Source organism: Fukomys damarensis, unplaced genomic scaffold (assembly GCF_012274545.1).
Source record: "Fukomys damarensis isolate Sample0158 unplaced genomic scaffold, DMR_v1.0_HiC HiC_scaffold_12, whole genome shotgun sequence".
NCBI lineage: Eukaryota > Metazoa > Chordata > Mammalia > Rodentia > Bathyergidae > Fukomys > Fukomys damarensis.
In genome coordinates this window covers 12,304,626-12,330,460 of record NW_022900924.1, presented here as the reverse complement: position 1 = coordinate 12,330,460, position 25,835 = coordinate 12,304,626, and the positions used below count along the sequence as shown (strand labels likewise).

The 25,835-nt window shown below is 51.1% G+C and overlaps 1 protein-coding gene across 2 annotated transcripts in view; it reads right to left on the bottom strand.

Moving 5' to 3' along the window:
• Positions 1-25,835, bottom strand: part of Nos1 (nitric oxide synthase 1) — a 112,096-nt gene that overhangs the window by 30,753 nt on the left and 55,508 nt on the right. For both annotated transcript variants that reach the window (XM_010604098.2, XM_010604097.3), the window contains exons 5-17: positions 25,368-25,513; positions 23,287-23,449; positions 22,288-22,379; positions 17,665-17,806; positions 15,411-15,550; positions 13,776-13,950; positions 10,668-10,769; positions 7,894-8,088; positions 7,278-7,363; positions 5,081-5,225; positions 4,079-4,183; positions 3,588-3,646; positions 615-731 (exon numbers count right to left, since the gene is read on the bottom strand). In XM_010604098.2, coding sequence (XP_010602400.1) covers positions 615-731; positions 3,588-3,646; positions 4,079-4,183; positions 5,081-5,225; positions 7,278-7,363; positions 7,894-8,088; positions 10,668-10,769; positions 13,776-13,950; positions 15,411-15,550; positions 17,665-17,806; positions 22,288-22,379; positions 23,287-23,449; positions 25,368-25,513 — 1,667 coding nt within the window. The remainder of the gene's footprint in view (positions 1-614; positions 732-3,587; positions 3,647-4,078; positions 4,184-5,080; positions 5,226-7,277; positions 7,364-7,893; positions 8,089-10,667; positions 10,770-13,775; positions 13,951-15,410; positions 15,551-17,664; positions 17,807-22,287; positions 22,380-23,286; positions 23,450-25,367; positions 25,514-25,835) is intronic.

The following is a 25,835-nucleotide window of genomic DNA, read 5'->3' as shown; positions in this document are numbered from 1 at the left end:
GGAAAAATGAGAACAAAGACCTGTCACGTAAAGGTACAAGATCCCAGTAATGAATGGAACTGTACTGTCTACCTAGAATGTACCAATACATTTAAAAAAATTTGTAGGTTTGGATCAACTGGAGAGATTTAAAGACAAAGGCCTATGCTTCAGCCCAGTTCTAGGTCAGCTATGTCAGAATCTCTGGAGTCAAGGCTTGGTTACCACATCGGCACATGGCAAACATTCCCAGGTGGTTCTGACGCACATCTGGGCTTGAACACCAAGGATCACAGCTGGGTATCTCCAGAAACGTACATTAAGTGTAAAAGGTGCCCATGGGAAGGAGAGCCCTGTGAGTGCGATTAGTACCTATGGATTAATGTCCTTCAGCACAGATGCTGGGGTGAACCCGGAGGTAGGGCTCTCAGAGGGGATGCGTAGGAAAAGCTGTCACACAGCATCGTGTTTCCATGGGGAAGGGGTCCTGGTACCCAGGGAGCATCTGGTTTTATGCGGGATAAAGGGGCATAAAAAGGGGGACCTTCGTCCCCACAACAAAGAGCCCACCTTGTAGCTGGAGCCATTCTCTCTGAAGCCTTGGTCTTCCCTGTCCCTCCAGCCCCACTGCTTACCTGACATTGGCCAGGGGTCCAGCACTCTCGAAGTTGTCTCTGAGGTCAGGTCCATTGCCCGATGATTTGTGGGAGTCAGAGTAGGAGGAGACGCTGTTGAAGCGGACCTTGTAGCTCCTGCCAAAATGAACAGGGCCCATAAGGTCTGGTTTGGAGCCCCTGCCTGCCTGGCTGGGGCTGACGCCTCCTTTGGACCTTTAAATTGCTGGTTCTGATTCTAGAACCTTTTCTTGTGCATGCAGTCGAATCATACCGCTGCCACGGCCTCTTCAAGGATGTATCAATTTGGCCAGGCCCAGCACAATGGTAACTATTCCTCTGCACTTGCCTCTGCCTATACTTAAAAGGTTTCTGGTCACACCTGACTTAGAAAACTTCGGACCCATAGCATTAAAATGGCTACTTCATGCAGAAGTCAGGCATCAAATGGACAAGTCCCTCACCATGAGACTTGCTTCCCAAATTGCAATTCGTATGAGAATCATCCCAGACTCTTGTTAAAATGGAGACTCCGGTTCAGTACCCTTGAGGCTAGGCCTAAAAATCAGCATTTCTAACCAAGAGATGCCAATCTGCCAGTCTCCAGAACTTACTTTAAGTGGCTAGGAACTAGATGTGTACTTCCCAATACGGCAGCCACTGGCTACCTTTAGTTATTTAAATTTAAATGAATTAGAATGAACGGAGCAAGAAAAAGTCTGTTCTTCACTTGCACCAGCTGCCTTGGGGTGCTCATAGGTATCTCTGGCTGCTGTATGAAACAGTGCCATTGCTGTGCAAGGTTCCACTGGATGGTTCCGGTTTGTCCCAGTCAGCGCTGTCTTCCAATGGATTTAAGGTCCTGAGACATCTCAAGGTTGGCCATAGGTCACCGTTGAAGGAAACAAAAAGTGTTCCGCACCAGTATCAGCATAAAAAGATGTTGCATTTTATTAAATTGTTTTCAAGGGGAAGGAAGATATCTTGGGGCTCAAATGTAAGAGTCACAGAAACCTTGAGATTAAAAAAAAATGTTTCCCAGTTTTTTTCTAATAGTGGTATGTTTTATTTTCAGACAACACAAAGCCAAACCCAAACAAGCAAAGAAAAACAAAAAACAAAAAACAAAAAAACCCAAAACAATCCTACAATGAAACCCTCAATACCCACCAAATAAACAAACAAAACAACCTAAAACCCCAAACTCAAGACAAAAACTCAACACACAAATTGGAATGTTTTTTTTAAAAAGGAAAAAGAAAATAAATTATGCGTTCTGGCAACAGGGTGTCTTAGCTGGATGTTCTTCAACGTTTCTCTCCGGCATCAGGAAAGTTCTAAATATACATAAGTGTATTTTCTACCCCGAAATAGTCTCACATTGAGTCACTTCTCCAAATAAGTCATGCAACATATCAGGGGGTGGCTGTGCTGTTAGTGTGGGCGGCATGGTTGATGGTTGTGAGGTAAAAATACCAGCACGTGTATTTGGATGAAGCTGGAGGTTTCTCCAAATGCTTTCCTCGCTGTGATTACCCCTCAATCCCTGGCCCCCAGAGGTGGGCAGCGAAGAGACAGTTTCCCCGAATTTGGCAGACAAGAAAGACCGAGGGTCACAGCAGTCAAGCGACTTGCTCGAGGTCACTGAGAGGGTTAGTGGGTGAGGACTCCGGGCTCTGTGAGACCCAGGTGCGGCCTGGGGTGCTCAAGTACTGGGCATGCATACACGCAGGTGCACACGTGGCGTACACACACATGCCTGCATCCACATGCAGGCGCACACACACACTTGCACACGTGCACACACACACACACTACCTGTGCTGGCTGTCACGGGCTGCAGCCAGACCGTGGACTTCAGGGTCACCACGGGGGAGGGAAGGCCCTTTACGGGGAAAGAAACGCAAGGGTTCCGGGTACCTAGAGGGGAGAATGGTTGGTGCCCTCTCTCTCCCTGAAGGAGGGGTGAGGGGGACCTCCTGGGAGGCCACCCGGGATGGCTGGGAATGACAGGGGTGCAGAGAGTGAGGGCTGGGATGCTGGAATCAGGCGCATCCTCTGGAAACCAAGGTAGTGGGCTTGGCAAGGCGTGCTCAGCAGAGAGCACCCGGAGTGATTGACCACACAACACAGGCTTTAAACTCCAGCCAGCTACGGGTTAGATGCATTTTCAGTAGGTACTGGTGCTGGAACTCAGGGCGGCTCTCCCACTGAGTTACACCCCGAGCCCTTTTAAGTCAATTTTATTTTGATACAGCGGCTCGCTAAGTTGCCCAGGCTGGCCTCGAACTCGCGATCCTGCTGCCTCAGCCTCCGGAGTACTGGGGACTAAAGATATGCGCCACCATGCCTGGCTGGATGCTCCAAGGCAGAGGAAAGGCTAAAGTGGCCTCCGGGAAGGGTGGCTGTGTGCACACCCCTGTGTTCTACCACCTCACGGAGGATGCCAGGGCGGGTCAAGGGTCATCTTGGTTACAGGTATTTTCCCCTTGGGAACTGCCTTTCCCCAGCCCCGAGTTTGGTACGATTCCTCTCTCAACAACTGTGGGCTGAAGGTCTCTGTCTTTTGAGGATATCTTAGCTCAGCTTTGAGCTTAACCTCCACCAAGCCCCAAGTCCACTGTGAGTACCAGAAAGAAAAGTATCAAGGAGCAAGGCGGCTTTCACTGATGCGGTTTTCCAAAGCAAGCCCAGACACCTACACCGCGTGCACAACTTTCCCTGGGGCTCCCCCATCTACCGCCTGATTCGATTCTTACCCAGCAGAGAGTTAAGGGGACGGCATTAGAGTCTCTTCTTGACAGAGAAAGGAACCGTGGCACACAGCTGGGAAGGGACTTTAGTCAGACAAAATATCAGCCCCAGTGGACCCCGGATGCAATGGACGTTGGAGAACAGCTTTCAGGAGCCAGAACACAAATGCGAACCTCAGGTACCAAAAGACAATTATCAGTTATGTGGGGGGCACGTAACATTGAGGGGTCATTCACTTACTTCCTTTCCTCTTGCACGGAGTTGGGGTGCCTCATTTCCATCAACGCACAGCCGAATTTCTGGAGGTCAAAACAGATAAGCGTGAGAAGGAAGCATGTGTTTTAGTAAACCTAGAATGGAGTAGGGCTTAAGCTCTGGGGCCCCAGCTGGTAAAAGAGGAGCCTGGTGACCGGGAGTCAGATGTCACGGATGGTCAAAGACCCAGGTGGGTAGTGAGGTTTAAGCTGCAGATGCAGCTCAAGACCAGCTGTTTAAGAACTTCAGGCGTGGCCCCCCTACCCCTACACACAATTCTCCTAAGATCGTTGTCTGGAGCAGAGGACGCCAAGCTCAGGATTGGAGAATCCATCCTAAGCAAGTTGCTCAGCTAATCCCTGGCTCTGAGGCCGCGGGAGGCTCTGCTTCAGAACAGGGAGGTGTAGAGGGCGACCCTGGGTCGGGAGGCCCCCCTTTCGGCCGCCAGAACTAGAGCAGGAGAACGTTCACCTCACCTCCCCGTTCTCAGGGGGGTCCCCGTTGCCGAAGGTGCTGGTCACCACCAGGACCAGAGTTTCATGCTCCAGGTGCACAATGTCGTAGTCCTCCATAGACATCACCTGGGGGGCGGCAGAGGCGCGGGGTGGGGGAGGGGAGCACGGCGGTCGTGGGAAGAGGGAAAGGAAGAAGCAGAAGCAGTGGGGGAAAGAGAGGAGAGAGAAAGCAAAACGGGGGTTGGTTTTGAGACGTCACCTTTCAAAGCGGAGCTAGACATTCCGGACAGAACCAAGAGCCTCTGCGCAGGATGGGTTCTGATGCTCACCGTGGCCCGAGGGATTGTGGGAGTTTGGACCACTGTCCAATGGTGGGCTGCTAGAGAGAGATCTTCATGGAGTCCCTGGGGCTTCTTACAACCCACAGTACTGGGTTCTTCGGGATCCCTTCAGGTCTGCTCAGTCTCCTCTCTACCCCTGCCTCCACCACGGTGGAGCCCCTGGGCCAAATAAGTCCGAAACACAGCCTGGGGGAAAGATTATTGCCCTGTGTCTTAGCATCAAAGGCACAATCTTTCTCAAAGTAGGTTCTGAGGAGGTCCGGTCTCCTGCAGTGCCCCACGATGATGAGTAATCCATGCTCAGATATGTTTGGGAAACGCTCATGGTCTATCCTTTTCTCGGGGATATGGAGATTGTAATCCACGTTCAGAGATTAAAGGATCTGAGAAGTTCCGCAGCAACGGAAACCACAGAGAGCGGTATTTAGTGTAGAGAGGCCCAAACAGACCCTGGAATGGTTCTGGGGTCCTGTGTTGCTAACATTTTTCTCTAGAGATAGGCACTGTGATGATTTTTGGACTCATGGGGAGGGAATATCACGGTTACCTAAAATTTATCCAAATGTGTGCCCTCCATATGCTTTTATCTACTGATGAAAGCTCTTCTCTGCTAACGTCCCCTCTCCCCTTCCCAACTTCCTTTGCCACAGAGGCCTGGGCAGGTGGCACTGCCCCTACCCACCTTGGCATCAAAGGCGTGTTTGAAGATCTCACACAAGGTCTTGGCGTAGGCTTGAGATTTGCCTGTCTCTGTGGCATAGAGAATGGTGGCTTTGACCCTCTTGGCCATGGCCTGCCCCATCAGCTTGGCCGAGAATTTGACGGCTCTGGGAGGGAGGTGGAGAGAAACAAAAAAAGGGAAACAGGATGAGAAAGATCAGGGCAAGACTTCCAGGCCCGAACCGAGATCCAAGAACTTAGACAAGAAAGAACTTACTCCCTTGATCTCTGGAGGCTTGAGGGGTCCATCAGAGCCCTGTGCTGACTCCTTTAGGAAATCCCCTAGGGGCACTGAGTCACCAGTTCAGATTAATCACTGAGTTTTATTAGCGTTGTTATTTCATTGCCCGAGAATGTGGTGATCATTCATTCATGAAATATTTGTTGGGTGTCTACCCATTAGCTGTGGGCAGGCACACGGAGCAGCTGTGTATATGTGTGTGTGTGTGTGTGTGTGTGTGTAGAGGGGGAGACTGAGAGACAGAAACAAATCATCAAGACTTCACTAGGCATCTAGCGAGTGGGATTTTAGAGGTTTATAGATTCTCAAGGGAAAGGCCCCAGCTGGTTTATCCAGCAGCACACATCCAGGGTCTTGCACGGACCTGGCACTGAATAGACACTAAATTAATTTGCAGCAAAAGAAATTATGACTTTAAAAAGATGCTACTACCTAAGCCCTGAGCAGTTTCAGGGTCCACTGTAGCCTCTTTCCAGCTAAACAAGAGAAACCCAAGCCTCCCTCTCTTCTCTGGGCAGTGATCAGAGGCTCAGGAATACCGGGGCTCCGCTCTTGGGCTGTCCTTCCGGTTCTTACTAGGAATCTCTGTGTAGACAAATTGCTAATTATCTCCCACCTGGGGCTTATTGGAGGTAAATTTATCATTTTTGAGAATTAGGCAAACCACCCACGCAGCAGGGAGGTGCTCAGCTAAGGGGAAGCTAGAAAGAATAAAAAGTGCCTGGAGGCTCCTTGGAAGGATCTCAGCATAAATCGGCATCTATAATTAACTCCATTGTTTCTGCCCCCAACTTAATAGTGCAATTAATGTTTTAGATGAATCCTCCCTTCTTTTCCGGGAGACCGGGAACTGAGAGAAGCCAGGGGCTGTCTTTGCCGAGGACATCCGGGTTCCTGTTTAGTAAAGGGTGCTGCTGATGGGGTCGTGGGGAGAGAGAGAGAGAGAGCCCGGGGCTGGGGCCAGGACCTGCGAGGCCCACCAGGGTCTCATCTCCGGGGTTCGCAGCACAGGCGGTCGGTATGTGTGCCCTGAAGAGCGTACACCTCTGTGATGTCCATTCATGGCCCTCTTTGCTCGCCTCATCAGCTCAGCTGTCACCTCCTCAGGGGCCCCATTCCTGACTACCCAACTTCAGGACAGTGTATTTTAGGGCACCGTGAGCCCTCAGTGTGTCCACTGCAGCTGCAAAGTTCACGGTACTGACTGCAGTGATCCTTTGGCAGCCGATGGCTGTGAGCCTGTGAGAGTAGAGAGCCTGTCTGCGTCTGCTCGCCACAATATTCCCGGAGCCCAGCACCGTACCCAGCGTGCTGGATTGGGTGGCACAGGTCTAGCTGAAAGAGCAGTGCGCATAAAATGAGAGGGCAAGAAGAGAGTGTGGTGCTGGCCATGGTGGCACACGCCTGTAATCCCAGCACTCTGGGAGGCTGAGGCAGGAGGACTGCAAATTTGAGCCCAGCCTGGACAATGCAGGGACTTAGGGAAACCCTGTCTCAAAACTAAAAAGGGCTGAATGAATGAACGAGTAGGTAAATGAATGAGTGTGATTAGACTGGAGTGCTCCGTAGGCAGTGTGTGCAGGGGCTCTCAGGTTCAATCTCTGTTTAACTCTGGCCTCCTGACTTCCTCTTGAAATTGGCCATAGTGGGGATGTTTACACCATGGAAACTGGCAAACATTACAAATCAAGGTATCACTGTGACTGTTACCAGGCCAGCTGGTTCCCAACACACTGCTGCCTTTGGGACAAGTTTTCAGGAAAGTGGGGTCTGGAAGTAACCCCACGAAGAGCTGCAGCAACATTCCCATCCCAGCTTGCGGGTTTGTCACGTAGGTCAGAGGGCCTAGCATCTGCCTGCCCCCCTTCTCTGGGGCTGTCTGAATTTGGGGCACCCTCACCCTCTGCAGGACACTCACTCTGCCAACTTCTTGAAGCCGATGGCACGTCGCTTGGTGGGGGTCCCATTGGTGCCTTTCCAGACGTGGGTGTTCCAAGGGTCAGGCTGGAAAGAGAACAGGGTCCAGTCACTGCTGTGAGGGAATCTGGCTCCTCTGGGAGATGCCCAGGATGCCCTTGGCTGCCCAAGCCTCAGACATGGTAGCTGGGGGAACCATCCTGCAGCAGCCTGTCTGTCCTGCTCAGCCTTGGATTTCTCCCAAACAAGCACTCTCTCTTCTTCTGTGGTACGGGGGATTGAACTCAGGGCCTCTGCACTGAGCTCTATCCCCAGCCCTTTTTTATTTTGAGACAGCATCTCCCTAAGCCCCAGGCTGGGCTCAAACTTGAAATCCTCCTGCCTCAGCCTCCAGGAGTGCTGGGATTCCAGGCATGTGCCACCATGGCCAGCACCAAACTCTCCTCTTGCACCAAACTCGCCTCTTGCCCTCTCATTTTGTGTGCACTGACCTTTCAACTACACCTGTGCCACTCAACACGGAAGCCACTGGCCACACGAGACAACTGGGCACTCGTGTGTCCACAGTGCCAGCCAGATGCAGAGGGTCTGGTGGGAGAGAGCAGGGGCAGCCAGACCTGGTACTCGAAGCAGGGTGTGAGCCGATAGTTGAGCATCTCCTGGTGGAAGACGGGGGTGATACTGCCGGACATGGGGGGCACGATCCACACCCAGTCAGCCGGGCAGCCACCCCGACAGCGGTACTCATTCTCCATGTGCTTGATGAAGGACTCGGTGGCAGAGTGATGGTCAACGATGGTCACTTTGTCACTCTGTGAGAGGAGAGGGGACGATGAGCCAGGGGGTCAGAGGAGCGGGGGTTTCAGGGCTCTCCGAGTAGAGCAGCATCGCCCCAAGGAGGCCCTGGTAGATGATTCTGCATAGTGTTAAGCAAGACGGGGCTCGGCCCACATTTTGATCTCTGTCTTCCCCCTGGAACCCAGGAGAGACCTCCTCGGGGGGCCGTGTGTCTGACACCTTCCTCACCAGTCCTGCCTGTCTTCCTTCCTGCCCCATCCCTGCCTGCTTCCTTGATCACAGGGAGGAACCTCAGACGGTAATAACCTCGATTCAAACTACTTGGTTTTGTTTTCTTGGCACTTGTATATTTACTTAGTATTACAAGGACCTTTTACTTACCTCCACGGGTAGGGGGTTCTTCATTTATAGTGGCGACAAATCCTTTGGACATACAGTTTTAATTCACAAAGGTGAGTCGATTAAAACGTGAAACCAGTCAAAGGCTGCAGAAGTAGTGATGGAATGTCTGGGGTGTGGGGAGGTGGGCAGGGTTTGGATTTGTATGTTGTCTTCTACCCCCCACAAAGCCTTAAACTCTTCTTACACATTTCCCCCTCTTCCCCTCCACTCCCTTTTCTTTCCCCCTTCCTTTGTTTGGTACTGGGATGGAGGCGAGGGCCTTCATACTGAGTTACATCCCCAACCCTTTTTATTTGGAGACAGGGTCTTACGAAGTTGCCCAGGCTGGGCTCAAACTTGCGATCCTCCTGCCTCAGCCTCCCAGAGCGCTGAGGTTACATTCATTTAAAATCACGCATTTCACATACGTCCCTGCCATCTCTGGCTCACACATCTTCATTTCGGTCCGGTCCACAGAGACCCAAGGCATTTCAACAACATCTCAAAGATCAGTGGGAAGTGCCTTTTTTCCCCTTGCCCTGTCCGAACTGGTGTCACTGCTGCGACATCCAGGACCTGCTTCTCTTCCTACTCTATGGTTGAGATTCAGATGTCTTCCAAAACTCTCATGCGCCCCCCTCCTTTGGAAGGTGACTGGATTACAGGAGCTGACTTGCTATTAGGAGGTAGGGTCTGGGGGTGTGACCTGCAAGGGGCCCTGGCCCCTCCCTTCACTCTCTACTTCCTGTCTGCTCTTAGATTAGGCACAGAACAAGAGGGACAGACAGGGGCACCTTCTTTCCCTTTGTTTCTTTTCAAAATGGGAAAATGGTCATAGGCAGACACGTGCAGCAAGCAGGTGGGAGCCTTGGCAGCCTCCTTCCCTCACTGCACAGAATTCACACCTAGCTCCAAAGCGTGGCACCCGTCTCTTCTACACGCAAAGCTGGCCTGGCGGACCCCACTGGAGATAGTTAAAGTTACTTGGGACAGTCTGTCCCTTTAGAGAGGACAGTCCTGTGTGGCTACCAGCAACCATGAGAAGCCTGTGTAGCTGGTTTTCCAGTCAGATAAACTGTCAGCTTAGGGCCCATCTTAAAACTGCTTTTGCTTGCACAGGTGTAGATTTTTATTCCTTTTGATTCTTATTACAAGAGATCTGTTAACTGATCTACAAAGTTCTGACTAGTCTTTTTTATAGTCATAAACCTAAAGATTGTAAAAGTTATTATAATTCAAGTTGGCCAAATACATCTGAGTGCACTCTGGTTTACAAACAAGTTGTCTTATGTGTGTGTCCCATCTGTCCAATTTGTTACAACATGTACAGCTGTTTTGTTTGAGTTTTTTTTTTCTTCTGGCTTTTTGGATTTTTAAGGATGTTTGCCTGTAACTCAGGTTGGCTTATAGAGAAATGTCTCTCCTTCCTGTCTGCCTTGCCTTGAGCAGCTCTCCTCTGCCATGCTGTCCTGCCCTGGAGCCAGCCAACCACAGACTGACACATCTACAAACTGTGCTCCCACATAAACTTTTCCCCCTTTAAGATGTAGGAGTTGAGCGCAGTTTCAGCAACAATAAAAGTTACTAAGTAGGGACCTGTAGTTTCCCCTGCTGTCCGTCCTGGTTTGATTGAGACTTGCTTGTCCTACAGTCTGTGTGTATCTCGTGGACATCCATGGGGACCTCGCTGGTGTCTATGACAGTGATCTCTATTCTGTAGGTCCCCGCTTCGTGAAAAGCAGAGAATCCTGGTTTATCCCTGTTGTCCTAGCATAATTAATAGTGTCTTCCTTGTGGTGTCAAGAGTGTCATGGGTTTAAATGATGATTTCTGGCAGTCCTATTATAATGTCTCTTATCGGGGCCCTCTGCGGCTCTGGTAATGAGGATGAGCATGTATTCCTGTTATGTGACAGTTTGAGAGTCTGATCCTTGAGATGACAAGTCACAGAGGACACAAGTCATCCCAGTTCTAAAGAGTCAGAAGCAACAGGTCACAGCCCTCCTTCCGCCAACACCTTATTCATCTGTCACCAAATGGTTCCCACCCAGACCCAGGAGACAGGAGAGCGGTGGGCAGAGAGCAGGTCCTGCTGGGAGACAGACGCCCCCTGCAGGTGGTTCCTGGCAGTGCACTCTCCTGACCCTCCGCGGCAAAGCCCATAGATTTCTGCTTCCGCTGGACTTGGGTGGCCGAGGCCGCCCTGTGCTACCTGGAAGCTGAAGAGGACGGCGATGTTGATCTCCACCAGCGCCTGGTCCTTCCACAGTGAGGACGTCTTCCTCATGTCCAAGTTCATCTTCTTGGCTACTTCCTGCGAGGGGAAAGAAACAGACTCCCAGGCTGCGTGCCACGGAGGGGCAGGGTGGGGTCATTCTGGATTTCTCAACGGCTTCATTAACTCGGCCCCAGGCTGATCAAATCGCTGATTTGCACAAAAGAATTTAAAAAACTGAGACCCTACAAGCCGCAGGAAACCAGAAACTTGACTACTGACTCTTTAATTACTAAATGTACTTTTTAATGGAAGGGGGAGGCAGTTAAATTGTGAGAAATGCTAATGCGAAGGAAGGAAGGAAGAGGGAGCACGTGGAAATGGGAGGAAGAGGGGTGGGGAACTGGTTTGATTCAGCTAGGGCTGCCAGGGCACACTTTGTGTAGTGAGGGGACACAGGGCGAGGCCTAGGTGATGAGAAGAAGCTAGACATTCACAGATGTGAGACGGGGACACTGGAGGTAGAGAGAACGGCAAGTGCAAAGGCCCTGGGGTGGATCTGGCTTGAGCCATTTAAGAAAGAAGGCCAGTGTGTTTGGTGGGTGGTGAGCAAGGGGGAATTGATGAGACAGAGAGGGACTGGATGATGCAGGATCTGGAAGGTTATGTCAGGGAGTCAGGATTTTATTACACATCTGTTACATGGGGTCCTTGAAGTGTTTTAAGCAGATTTGGGTCTGGGGTGACATTATTTGCTTCCCAGTGGGAAAAGATGCCTCGGTTTATTCTACTCCCTCCTCTAGGGGTCATTATTTAGACTCTAGATCAGTGATGGCGAACCTTTTAGAACTTTCATTTGAAACACACAGCCCCCTGTGGCACACGTGCCATAGGTTCGCCACCGCTGCTCTAGGTCGTGGGCTTTGCTTTCACAGGGACACCTCCTGGACTCCGCCTGACAACCTGGGAAACTGAGGCCCAGAGAGGTGTCTGAATCTGTCCCAGATCCAGAGCGCCTGTGGGCCTTAGTAGTGAAGGCCAGGGGATGCCTACTACCCAAGACCAGAGAGCTGCCCCCTTCCCAGCTGACACCTCCGGCAAAACGATTCGAACAGAAACAGCCCGTGAGATGCAGGCTCTCGGGATGTCGGGAGTAGGAAGGACCCAGCATCGGCTTCCTCCAGCAATGCCGGTCACCGGGAGAGCCCAGGTCTCATTGCAAGGCTGGAAGGCAGCCCCTGCTTGGGGTTGGGAAAACTGCTTCCGGCCGGAGCCGTCACTGTTTGTGTACAATGGCAGCTGGGCTCGGAGGTCCGGGAGGGCCGGGAAAGTCTCCCTGAAGTTAGCCGGCGACTTCGCCAGGGAAATGTGTGCAGAGCTCAGAGAGAAGAGGGCTTCATTCACTCTGTGAGGCCAAGGCTTTGGGATGCATCTGAGGGAAGAAACTCTCTGTGGCAACTTCTCATCCGTTCGTACAAAACCTGAGTGAGTGTGTGAGAGGGAAGTGTGTGAGGCCAGCCTTTCTGTGACTGCTATTCTACAGCCTTAGTTTTATTACAAATAGAAAAACTGGGTGCAGAAAAAATACATGACTTCAAAATAATCCCCCAATGCAACTTAAGTCTCATCTAGGGAACCTGCTCGAAATAGCTTTCCTTTTCCTGCCAGAAGTTAGGATGGCTTGGCAGCTGCCCAGTAGAAAGCTACTATGGACCTTTGAAAACTGCTGGTGCACAGACCCCATCCCAGACCAATACCATCTGATCCCGGGGATCCTAAAGCTCCCGAGGTAACCCCAAGGTTTGGCAAGGCCAAGGGTGACACCGATGCATTTTAATAACCTACCCTTAATGCTTGGCCCTGAGTTCTAATCTTGCCTCTGTACCTTATTTAGCATGTACCGCAGGTCTAGCACTTAACCTCTCTGCCTCTCTGTGTCCCCTTCTGAAATCAAGCCGATAGTGACAGATCTTCCTATGGACATTTGCTGGCAAAAACACAGCAATCCTAAACAGGGCTCAGTGGTGTGCTCTTGCAATCCCAGCACCTGGGAGGCTGAGGCAGGAGGACTGCGCATTCAAGGTCAGCCTGAGCTATGAAGTGAGACTCTGTCTCAAAAACTCCCCAAACCCAAATCAAACCAAAACTACAGCCACTCTGATGCTTCCACTAATGCCAAGCTTTGGCGAGCTCTGTCCTGGGACTCTAGGAGATAAGAACGTGCAGCCGAAGAGAAAACTGGACTCTCCACAGACAAATGCCACGCGACCTTGAGCTCTGTCACTTGTTGCATTGGGGGATTATTTTTAAATCACATATTTTTTTTCTGCAAAGGGCCTCTTTCTTCACCTGTAAAGTGGGATTATTGTACCTCAAAGTTATGGCGCACCTTCAATGAGAATGCAACACAAGTGGGTTCGGAGTGACTGAGAAACAGTAACTTGGGTGAAACCTCACAGATGTTAACTGGAAGGAAAGAGACCGGTGGGGAAAACAAACAAAAGCACACTGCGTGACGTTACCGGCAGCCAGCTCCCCTCTCCTCAGGCTACACACCCACAGACTCACACTGCCTGGGATGCAAAATATTTGAAAACAGTAAAGCTGCATCTGTGCTGACAATTGTGCAGAAATCTCTTGCTGTCACCATTACCTAAACCACGCCGTGTAACAACTAAGTACAGAGCATTTACCTTGTATTTGACTTAAGGTATATGGGAGAAAAAAAACAATAAAGCGTCCTGGAGAATGTGCTTTGGTTATATGCAAATATGATTTTTTTTATATAAAGGACTTGGGCATCCGTGGATTTTATTTTATTTGCAGTACTGTGGATTGGACCCAGAGCCCTTCCTAAATTTTAAGGTTTGAGACAAGGTCTCGCTAAGTCGCTAAATTGCCCAGGCTGGGCTCAGGCTCGTGACCCTCCTGCCTCAGCCCTCCCGAGAGCCTTCTCCTATGGGTCTGTGGAGTGATCGGCCACAGACACGAGGGATGCAAAGTATGTAACTGGCACGCGGTATGTGCCGTGGCGGTGCTTGCCGTGGTCTCATCGCGTAAACTCTGCTCCAGCCCCTTCCGGGCTCCAAACTGGGAGAGCCTCACCTCCAGGATGTTGTAGCGCGAGCTGTCGCAGTAGTCTCGGACGCCGATCTCAGTGCCCATGTACCAGCCGCTGAAGGGACAGGCGCTGAACTCCAGGCCGCCGATCTCCAGGAGCATGTTGGACACGGCGGGGAGGCCGTACCACTTCAGGCCCAGGTCCTTGAACCACTCAAACCTGGGGAGAACCGTACAGCCCAGCTCCACACGGGCAGGTGGGACGGCCTTCCTCTGGGGTTGCTGATACGGGGCACTGATGGGGCCTATGTCTGGATTTGATATTGTGGAATGCTGGAGCCCAGGAATATGCGGTTTAAACACAGATTTCCTAGGAGATTCAGGTGGACATCCAGACCTTGGAGCCACTGCATCGGGCTGCTGGTGGTCTATCAAACCTACTCCAAGAGTGAGTCCACAGTGCTCCTCTCTACCCCAGGGCCTTTGCACAAGCAGTTCCTATTTCCTGGGGTCTTTTCTCTTCCCTGTTTTTCCATTGCTCACCTATACTTAACTCAGCTAAAACACTGCTCACTCTGGGAAAGCCTCCCTAACGTGCAATTGGGTCCCGGTGACTTCCTGCTCCTAAGCAGCAGGAAATTTCCTTTACAGCACTTTATTGGGATTAATTATTGAGTTGTCATATAGTAAGTATAAGAGCTTCTTTTGGAGCCTGGAAAACCACACAGCTGGGGACCAAGTCAGCCTCAAAAGTTAGCACAGTGCCTGCCCAGAGAGGAGACAATAAACTGTTGATTGAATGAATGGATGAAGGCCCAGCTTCGGCAAGCAGACTGGCTGTGTTCTTGGATACTGGGAGGCACTGGGAGCCTTGGGACACCCACCCACTTCCGGTCCAGGGTGGGAGGAGGGCAAGGCATGTAAGACTCTATTGAGTGTGCAGAAATAAATGTCATCGGAATACCTATGTCAAACAAAACGCCACAGCTCTAGACAGACAGGGCCCTGCCCTACACTGGGTGATTCACCTTGAGCCTGTCACGCTGCATTCTGTAGTTATTTAAAATGTCACTACATGGCTCACCACGGACTTTAAAAATTAACTTTTGGGCCGGGGATTTAGCTCAGTGGTGCCACCACCTGCCTTGCAAGCACAGGGACCCCAGTTTGATCCCTGGTACCCCCCCAAAAAATTAACTTTGATTTTTAAAAAATCCACTGCGTTCACACGTTATCGATCCTATTGAGTTTCAGCAACTCTGTCCGTCTGGTCCCTGAGTCAAGAACCTGGCTGCGAATTTCCCCTCCTCCAAGGGCCAACGGTGCCTGTGCTGCCGGCCCCGGCTTTCCCAGCTCCTTCCCGAGCCAGATCCCCTTGGAGCTGCGTCCCTGAGCCAGCAGGGGTTTCAGCTGGTTTCTCTATGGCTCGCCTGTGCCACAGCGAGGCAGTAGCAGACTCTGCCCTGCCCGGCTGAGGACTGGGCAGAGGCCGGTCATGGGCGACTGCTGTCCAGAGGCCAGGAGAGGAGTCTGATTCAGGCAGAGGGCGGGGCCGGGGTGCCAAGGAGGAGGAGGAGCCCACCCTGCCCCGGCCCGCAGTGGGGACAGGGACCGAGGCTCCCTTGCGGCCTGGGTAGAGGGCACCTGGGCGGGGCTCTCCCCCACGCCAGTCCCGCTTACTTGGGGTGCCTGATGGGCACTTCCAGCACCAGCTCGGGTGGGATCTGGAAGAGCTCGGGGTCGTTGCCATTGGCCTGGAGCAGGAGCGGCAGGACGTCGAAGCGGCCCCTCGGAGGTTTCCAGCCCTGCTGGATGCAGATCTGAAAAGACACCGCCAGGGGGCGTCAACGCCCCGGACCCCCGAACACCACAACGTGAAGGCGGCGTGGGGGGCCCTCTTAAGCCAGGAGGACCCGGCCTGGGTGGTTTTGACTAATCAATCCTCTGTTGGCGGGCGGGCAGGCGACGCAGGAGACAAAGATGTGTGACTTTGATGAAAGCCACTGTGGAAAAACGCCTGTGGCAGGGCGGCTGCCCCATAAAATAGAGTGAGAGCCACTAAGTAAAGATTCCTAACGGCTGCATTAAGAAAAAAACCCAAGGGATTAAGATAATTTTACTAATATATTCCTTTTTTGTTGTTTAAGACAAGGCCTTGCTATGTAGTCCAGGCTGGTCTTAAATTCATGACCTTCCTGCCTCAGCCTCCAGAGTGCTGGGGTTACAGGTGTGCACCACCATGCCTGGCTATTTATTTCGAATAATGAATTTTAAATTCAACAATATACGTTATGGGAACATTTATGTATTACTAATATGTTAAAGTGCTACTATCAATATATTCTAATCGTATATTAGGTGATTATTTAACTTTTATTTATGTAATATATATCAAATATGTGTAGTATATAACATTTTGGAAAACACTAAATATTACTAATGTGAATATATTCAAATAATATAGTTAATGCTTTAAATTCATTAATCCAGTAAGCTTATTAATTTATTGATATATTCATCTACTATACCCCCATTACTGTTTCAACATGTAATCAACACAAGAATGATCCACGAGCTATTTTCCACTGTTCTTCCGCCCTTAGTCTTGGCAATCTGGTGTGTATTTTCACTGAAATCTGAACGAGCTAAATTTTTGTTTTTGGTACTGGATTGAACTCGAGGCCTTCATCCTGAGCTACATCCCCAGCTCTTTTTGTTTGGTTTTCTTTTTATTTTGAGACAGGCTCTCGGGTTTGAGCCAGGCTACTTCGCCCAGCCCAGGCTGGGCTCAAACTTGCACCCCTCCTGCCTCAGCCTCCCAGAGTGCTGAACCCGCTACATTTGAATTTCACAAGAGTCACAGGCGGCCTGGGGTTGCCCTTTAGAAAGCAAAGGATTAGAGGGTTTCCGGGGTGTAATTATGTGGCCAGGGTTAGGATGATTCCGCACGCTGTGCTAGTGTGAGGCTAGTCTTTGCCTCAGGACCACAGGTCCTGGTCAGCGAAGGTTTTGGAGTCAGAGCGCGGGAGGCTGCGGTGTTTCTGTTCTGCTAACAGGGAGCAAGGTCAGCCAAGTGGGGCAGAGAGTTTGGCTGAGTCTTAAACAGCACAGGTGCGATTCCTGGTCGCCCTGGTGACAGCACCCTCTGGATAATCACATTTCCATAAGAAAAGCTGCTCGCTAAGAAGTCGGTAGGCAGCGAGGGGCAGAGGTCCCCAGACTTGGGAGCTGGGTGTGGGGGAGGCACAGAGTGAGTCAGAGGGGTTTTGTGGCAAGGACCAAGAGCAGTTTGGCTGGGTGGCAGACCCGTGCGTCCCCTCGGGCCGGTCCCGTGTCTCACCTGTGGCCCAGGTGGTGTGACCACCTGGAAGGAGAGGGTGGGGAGACGGTGTGGACTCTGCCAGTGGCTCCTAGGAATGGACACAGCTACCAGCAATGGTGGTGGTGGTGAGAAATGCAGGAATGAATGGAATGCTACGAGTTGGACATAGCACCTGGCTGAGGAAAGGTAGATGCCAGACCTGGTTTCATCTGTCACCTCCTGGTGGGAGGCAGGAGATGTGAACCGTGGTTTTAGCTTTTCCTTTACTCACTTCAGAAACAGCCTTGTATCACTCACTGGACATTGGTAAGACTCAGTGTGCCCAACTATGAAATGGGGCAACAAAAAGAAAAAGAAGGAAAGAAAAGAAGTGGGAGAGCAGTTTCCGATGGGAGGGTTGGGCGAGGTGACAGCAGGAAAATGACCAAATGCTTCCAAGACCGCGGGGGTTTGGGCAGCCCAGAGGAGGTGCAGGTCCGGAGGTGGTGGCTGCTCCCAGCCCGGCGCTCTCCCCAGGAGGGTAAGGTAAATGAGAATCAGTCTGTCCATAAAGAACGTGGGGACCCGAGAGCCTGGGTGGGGCGGGGTGGGGGGACACACGCAAGCTCGCACCTCTGTGAACTCCACGTTCGCGGGGTCCCCCAGGATGGAGCCGTCGGGCTGCTTGTAGCCGGCGTAGCGGATGAGCTGGGAGTTCCAGACTCGGAAGTCGTGCTTGCCGTCCGTCCTCTGGGGAAATATGGTGATGGCTGACCTGCAGGGGACACGCGGGACACCTGGTACCAAGCGAGGACGGGCACTCTGAGGGCACAGCAGAAAAGGCGCCGCCGGGCCAGCATCAGCTGCTCGGGGTCCCGGGAGGAGGGAGCACGTCTGTGCCCACGGTCCCCAGGGCCGGCGAGCAGCTGGCAGAGGGAGGGTCCTCAGCCGCTCCTCCGCTGGAACCCTGGTCTGTGCCAGGCTGGCAGTGGGTGGTGCCAGCCTGCCAGAGGGAGGAGGAGGCTCCCTGGGCCAGGGACTTTATGACAACATTGACACGAGCCAGCCTTCCAGGGCATTCTTCAGCAGCCAGTGGTCTCCAGGGAACCATCAGAGCCTGGCCTCCACCATTGCTTGTTGTTTTGAGACAGGGTCTCACGATGCCGTTCAGGTAACCTTGAACTCACTCTGTAGCTCAGGCTGACCTCGAACTCATGGCAACACTCCTGCTTCAGCTTCCAGAGTGCTGAGACTGGAGTTGTGCACCACCACGCCCAGTCATGGGTCCTCTTAACACATATTATGTGTGCCCAGCTCCAGTCTTTTTTTTGGTACCTGGGATCGAACTCAGGACCTTGTGCTTGTGAGGCAGGTGTGGTGTCACTGAGCCAAATCCCTGGCCCGCCAGCTCGTTGTTCTCCTACTACCAGCAATCAGTTGACACCGTGGATAGATCCTCTAGACGTAACCCGCCTCACCTGGGCTTAGTTAACCTCCAGCCACCTTTCCCCAGCCCCAGTCCAAAAATGTCCGCAAGCCCTTTCTTCAGGGAGGCAGAGACCTACTCTCCTGCCTCCACGTGTGGCTACCTCGCGAATAGACTTTTTTCTCTTTTTGCAAAACTTAGTTTGGCGATGAGCATACTCCACGGTGGGCAAAATGGGCCTGGCTCAAAAACCTTCTCACCCGATTCCCCTCCCTCTGTACCACATCAAAGTTTACAGACTTCTGACGAAAAAGAAATCAGCTTGCACTCACACTCACATTGTTTTAAGAGAAAATTGTAGGTTGGTGGCCGTTGGCTTCGCCTGGCTACACAAGGGACTGTGGAGCCTGGTTCTTCAATTAAATGGTCTGAAGCTACAGTTGCTGGGCTCTTTTCTCTCTTTCCTCACTAATAATTTTATTGCTGCGTGATAATATTTCATCATGGTGGGTTTTATTTTGGGAGGTTGGTACATGCATTTAACATGTCAGTACCCTACCACCCTCGCCTCAGCTCCTCTTGGTGGAACTGTTCCCCATTTCCAAAAGTCTGCCTCCCAGTTTCCTATCCTCTGTCTTTTATTTTAGTTCTTCATTAACTCGTGTATTTTAAGGCAACACACCACACGCATACCATGAAAGATAAAAATCACACGAACATCTCACTAGATGCTGAGAGGCCTTTGACAAAACCCAACGGCCCTTCGTGATAAAAACGCTACTGAAAATAGGTGTAGAAGAAGACCCTGACCTTAAAATGATAAAGGTCATGATTTTATAATATGATAAGCTCACAGTCAACACCCTACCGAACGGGGAGAACCTGAAAGAATTTTCTCTGAAATCTGGAACCAGACAAAGGTGTCCACTGTCACCTCTTCAGCGTCATTCTTGGAAGTGTAGTCTCATCAATCAGGCAAGGGAAAGCAAGAAAAAAAGGTACAAATGGGAAAAGAAGCCAAATCAACCCTATTTGCGGATGATGCGATTCTTAACATAAAAAGGCTCTGGTCCCGGTGATACTAGGGAGAAACAGCAAGTATCGGGAAAGTGTGAGTGACGGCACCAAGCTTTCCCTTTCTCCTTGGCCTCGTGTGAAGATTGAGAAAAAAGAAAAGAAAGCAGAATAACTTCTCACTAAGTGCTGCAAGGTCACCAGTCTCATGCTGGGGGCTCCTTGTTGTCCCATCAGGAACTGAACCCCAGGCTCTGGGAAGCTCCGTCCTGGTTGCTTGTCTCAGCCCATCTTACGTCCAAGCCGTGGACGCTCTGCCCATGGGATCCCTTGCTGTCCCTTGCCTGGAACCCCTATCTGCTGTCAAATACCACATTCCATTTAAGTTCCCTCCCTGCCTACAGCATCCGTGTCTCACTGAGTTCACAGAGCTGTCTTTCTGAGTGCTGTTTTTAGATCTTACCCTTTATCCAAGAGAAGGCAGTATTTAATCCTGCAGGGTTGGGGCGTCACATTTGGGGGGTGAGTTTAGAACATCACGGTGTCAAAGGTGAGCTTAAGATTTTCTGGGTGATTTGGTTGTGGTGGCGCACGCCTGTAATCCCAGCACCTGAGGGGGCTGAGGCAGGAGGGTCGCCAAGAGTTCAAGGCCAGCCTGGGCTACATAGTGGGTTCAAGGCCAGCCTGAGCTATATAGAGCAGGAACCTGTCTCAAAAAAACAAAACGAAATAAAATGAAATGAAATTTAAAATATTCTAGCACTCAGGGAGGCTGTGAGACAGGGAGGATTGCGAATTTGAGCCTAGCCGGGGCAATTTTGTATTTCAGCAGGAGCCAAATAAACAATAAATAAATGAAAATAAAAAAGAGCTGTGAATGTAGCTTAGGGTGAAAGCGCCGGGTTCAGTCCCCAGTGTTGCAAAAAAAAAAATCTCTTAGCAAAAGGCTCAGCACCACACTGAAGGTAAACCCAGAATGAGTCAAACGGTTTGCTTTCTGGCATTAAGACACATTGCTGTGTCTCTGGTGGAGCAAAGCTTGTTTGTGAAATACACACACAGCCCGGAAAGGCATGGGTAGGAATCCCAGACTCTCACACAGGCTGGGAGGGTTCCGCCAATGGGCGGGAACAGAGGCCAGTGGGACACTGAGCACACCTGCGCCTCGCACCTCCTGACTCCCAAGCGCAGTCTCACCAGCGGGCAGGTCGAGGGCCTCGTGCAGTGTGAATTACGGGCGCCTCTTCCCTACGGCCAGCCTTCCTCTCTCGGGTAGAAACTACTTCTACACCTGGTAAACGTGCTTTCCGGCTCTCATCGTCAGACATGAGGTTCAGACTTAAAAATGACCAGCTGAATCTGTCTGTTACAGATCTTACGGAAATTCTCTTCTGGACATTTGAAAGCCGGGGAGAGGCCTGGCAGGGTGATGCCTTCCTCTCTCTGTCACAGCTCCAGGAGGGCCCGTCGGCTCTGCCGTGGCTGAAATCCAAAGCATCTCCCAAACACGCACGCCGTGAGCGCTGGATCCCCGCACCGCCACGTTCAGAGCTGGGGCCCACAGAGGTGAGTGGGTACCGAGGCTGCTCACTCATCAATGGGCTAATACTCCTGCGAGTTCACGGCCCAGGAGGCTATTAGGAGGCGGACGCATCTACATGAAAGGGACCATGGGGCCGATACCTGGGGCACTGGGCTCTATCTGGTGCCTGTCCTTTCCTCTCTAGCTCTTCTTCTGCTCTCTGACTCCTGGCTGCCATGAGGTGAGCAGCCTTTCCTCCGTCACGCCCTTCTGCCATGCTATTTCCGTTGGAAATGAGCCGACCATGGCTGAAACCTCTGAAACCATGCGCCAAAATAAACTGCTCGTTTAAGTTATTTTTCTCAGGCATCTAGTTACAGTGATGGAAAAGATCTCCTTGAGGGTTCACTTGGACCAGACCCTCCATGAGTGGTCAGATATGGGGAAGGTTCTTTGATATTTCAGCTGAGTTTGCTTGGGAAAGAGACCTAAACACAGGTTCCTCACACAGGCCTTTTCCTCCTGGTGGGTCAGACAAGAAAACCCACGCTTAATGCAAACAAACTGCTTGTAGATGCGCTCGCGGTAGTGGTGTGGGGAGGTTGTGGGACGGTCCCTGAGTGGCCCTGTGGGGCTGGGCCTCTGTGGCTGAGAGCAGGTACTGGGGCAGCAATGAGCAGGCAAGGCTTACAAGTGTAGCCAGTGGTCCGAGGCATCCCAGCTGTTCCTGTAAGGCCAGGCAGTGCAGTAGCCACAGCCCATACCACGCCTCTCTGTACTATATCCTCAGCTCTTTGTAATTTTTAATTTTGTGACAGGGCCTCATCCAGTCACTGAGTTGCCCAGGCTGCGCTCAAATTAGTGACCTTCCTGCCTCAGCCTCCCAGAGCATTTTTTGTCTTTCTGTTGTTACAAGGAGTCCAAGGTCTGGCTTGGCTTGCTGGGACCTGAAGGAGCTGTCCCCACACCAGCAGGAGGAGAAACTGTCTCTGAAACCAAGAGAGATTCAAAGGCAGCTCCAGGCCCCAGAACCGGATGCGGTTAAAAGCAGGTCATCCCCTGTGCTGGGATTTCCCTATTCCGGGGAATCTACAGGGTTTCCTCTGGCTGTCTCCCCGGAGGCTATAAAACTGGGAAGAAGTGAATGTGATCTTTGTGTCTGCTTCTTCCAGAAGAGAAGGGACACAGAGGGTGGGACAAGGAGTGCTGGGCCACCCCTACCAGTGTGGCCTGTCACCCCGCGAGAAAACGCTTCCCTGCAGTGACCCTGTCCCACCCCGGCGGGTCAGCGCACCTGAGGTTGCCCTTGTTGGTGGCGTACTTGACGTGGTTGCAGATGTAGTTGAACATCCCATGTGCCGTGGTGCAGTCGCGGGCATCGAACACCTGGAAGGAGTGGGGGTGGGGTGGTCAGAGGCCTCGTCCTGCCTCCCACAACCCCAGGGCAGTCTGCCCGTCTGAGGAGAATCCAGAGCCCATCCCAGCTGTGGCCCACTGGAGTCCTGAGCATTTCATGACTGATGTCCAGGCTGTGTTTTATTATTTTCTTTAACCTGTGCTAATAACCAACATCAATCAGACCAGGAAAAGTCTCCTAAGAGTAGGCATGGGATGTGAGTGCATGGGAAAAAGGGAAAGAGTAGGCGTTTGAATGGGCTGGTTACATTTTCTGTTAGGTTACTGCAGATAGGGATTAAAAAACAAAGAAACAAATCAGTACCTCCCGCCCTGATAACTAATGTACTTACGATATGAAATTGTTCCCTAAAATAATAAAATCATACCAGGGGAAACAAACTAATCTCTTCACCGAGTAGGCAGGGACTAGAAATAAGCCAAGTAGAGCCAAGGGAATGGTGGGGTCTGTGGCAAACTGGAGAAAATAAATTCTACGAAGATATATGCAAATTCATATAACAAAAAAGCAGCTCAGCCGGGTGTGGTGACGCGTGCCTTTAATCCCAGCACTCGGGAGGCTGAGACGGGAGGATCGCTGTGAGTTCGAGACCAGCCTGGGCTACACAGTGAGTTCCAGGTCAGTCTCAACTACACAGTGAGACCCTGTCTCAAAAAACCAAACCAAACCAAAACAAACCCCGCCCCCTAAAAAAGCAGTGCTGGCTAAATCAGACACGGCCACAGTTGGAATCTGGCTACGTTTAGCAACCTGGGATCCGGTAGGTCTCGATGGCCAATCGGTGAAAGGATTTGACCTTTTTCAAAGCTCCGTCACTCCCCTTCCCCTTCTCCCCCCACCAAAAGGTTTCCCAGGCCTCTGAGCCTCACCACCCACCTGCAGCTTGGACCACTGGATCCTGCCAACACAGCGGGCGGCATTCCGCCAGGCATGTTTGGCCCCGTAGATGAGCTCCGTGTCCTTGAGCTGGTAGGTGCTGGTGCTTTCAATCTCCTTGTTCACCTCTTCCAGCCTGTCCATGTGGGCTTTGGAGCCGAATCTGAGTGAGGACAAAAGGGGCACGGGAGCATCACTGCTATAGTTTGGAAGGGTCTCCCAAGGGCCCATATGTGAAAGGTTCAGTGACCATCCTGTGGTGCTGTTGGGAGGTGGTGGAACCTTTAAGAGGTGGGGCCTAGGGGGAGGAAGCTAGGTTATTGGGGGCACGTCCTTGAACAGGATTGGGTGACTCAGTCCCTTCCTGTCTCTGTCTTTACTTCCTGGCTGCCATGAGGTCAGCAGCTTCCTGTGTTACATCCAACCACCATGACGTATTGTGCTGCCACAGGCCCAAATGCAACACAGGGCCGGGCAACTAGGGACTTCAAACTCCAAAACTATAAGCCAAAATGAAACTCAGCCTCTTTGTAAGTTGACTCTTTCAGGTATTTGGTACAATGACAGAAAGCTGACAACTACTATTACCCTCTTTTCTGAAGTAGAAGTTGGTGGAAAGGACAAGGTATCCCAGGAAGCCACAGCCACGGAAACCCTCAAGTTGATGTCAGCACACAATAGTTTGAGCATAAGGCAGGCACCGTACACTGAAATGCAGATGAAGGCCTGGCAGTGCACACAGGATAAACCCGCTGGGTGGGGCCCGTGACAAACAGACAAATCGGGTCCCCAGGGGCCAGTCAGGACTCCACTCTAGCCGACCATCCTCCTGACAGGAATGGAGACCCTGGGCTGCCCGATCACATTCAAGAAAAACTGGCAGTCTGATTTTTAAAGGGAACTCCTCTAAGTTTTAAATATCGGCAATGTGTTTAATTTTACCTTCACAAAAAAGTACGCAGGACACATTCTCCTGAGGCTAAGACATGATACTACAGCTTTGTAGGAATGACTTCCCTAGCACAGCCTCCTCTTCCCTAGAAGTTACTGTTGCCCTTTTCCTTTGTGGTAATGGGGATGAACCCCAGGGCCTTTCACGTGCTAGGCAAGGGCTCTACCACTGAGCTCCGCTCACAGCCTTCTGTATTTATATTTTGGTGCGGGAGGTTGAACGCAGGCCCTTGTGAATACTAGACACATGCCGTGCAATTGAGCTACATCCCTAACCCCTCAGATTTTAGATTTTCAGATTAGGGACAAAGTCGATGCAAATATTCTAAAATTGGAAAAAAACAAAACAAAACAAAAAACAACTTTGAAGTCTGAGACCCTTCCGGTCCCAAGCATTTTGGAGAAAGGATACTCAACCCTGTAATCTATCACTGGAATACAGTGTTTTATTTACCCTTCCCCTGTTGATGGAGCCGAGGTGGTTTTCTGAAGGTTTTTTAAAATTTTAAAACAGTCCTGTTAAGTTGCCCGGGCTGGCCTTGAACTTGTGATCTTCCTGCCTCAGCCTCCTAAGTAACTGGGATTTCAGGCACACACCACCTATGAACTTTCTTTAATTGTGATTTTTTTCCTATGATAAATAATGTCTGTGAGAATATGACTTCTTATAAACAGGTAGAAGCAATCTAGGTGTGGAATTGCCAGAGATGTTTCCATTTGCGGTGGGAGGGGGTCTGAAGTGAACCCAGGGCTTTTGCATTGAGCTACAAACCCAGCTTTACTGTTTTTATTTTGTGACTGTGTTGTACTAGGTTGTTAAATTGCCTAAGCTGGACTCAAACTTGCAATCTTCCTGCCTCAGCCTCCAGAGTGCTGGGTTTACAGGCATACACCACTGCACCTGGCATGAAAAGTTTCAAATTTTCAGCAACCCCTTTGCAGGCCAAACAAAAACACTTCTGGGGGCCAGCTCTTTCCCTCTGGCTGCCAGTCCTGGCCTCTGTGTGTGGTGGGCAGAGGCCTGATGCTGAGGGCTTGGCTCACCTGTCTGTAAAGGTGAAGCTTATGACGTCCTTGTCCCTGGCACTCAATAATTTACCCTGTTTCCCAGAGCCGACACACACACTTGCCTTTTAATTGACGAGTAGTACTGATCCAGGAACTCTTTGGCAAGCGGGAAGAGCTGGTCCTTGGTGCGGATGTCTTCGGGCCTTCGTGTGTGCTGAGAGGGCAGCATGACCGAGCCGATGCAGATGTGCTCCGTGCAGCCCGTTTCCTGTGGAGTCAAGAGAGATGTGGGCCTTTGCATGGCCCGGTGTGGGGCCACTGCCCCGGCTCTTATACCCATGACAAAGTTGGCCTGGCTCTTAATTGCAAGGGATTTCTCAGGGGCCACCTTCAGATCATTGTTGGGCGTGGTCATCAGCCAAGGTAAAGAATAGAGAACCATGTGTCAAGGCCCCTAAAATGCTTGTTGTTGCCAGTTAGGGGAGGGGAGTGTACTGAGTAGGAATCAAAATCATTGGCATGAAATTCCAGAATGTGTCGATACCACAGTGATAAAAAAAAAAAAAAAACAACTGAGCAGCTACGTCACT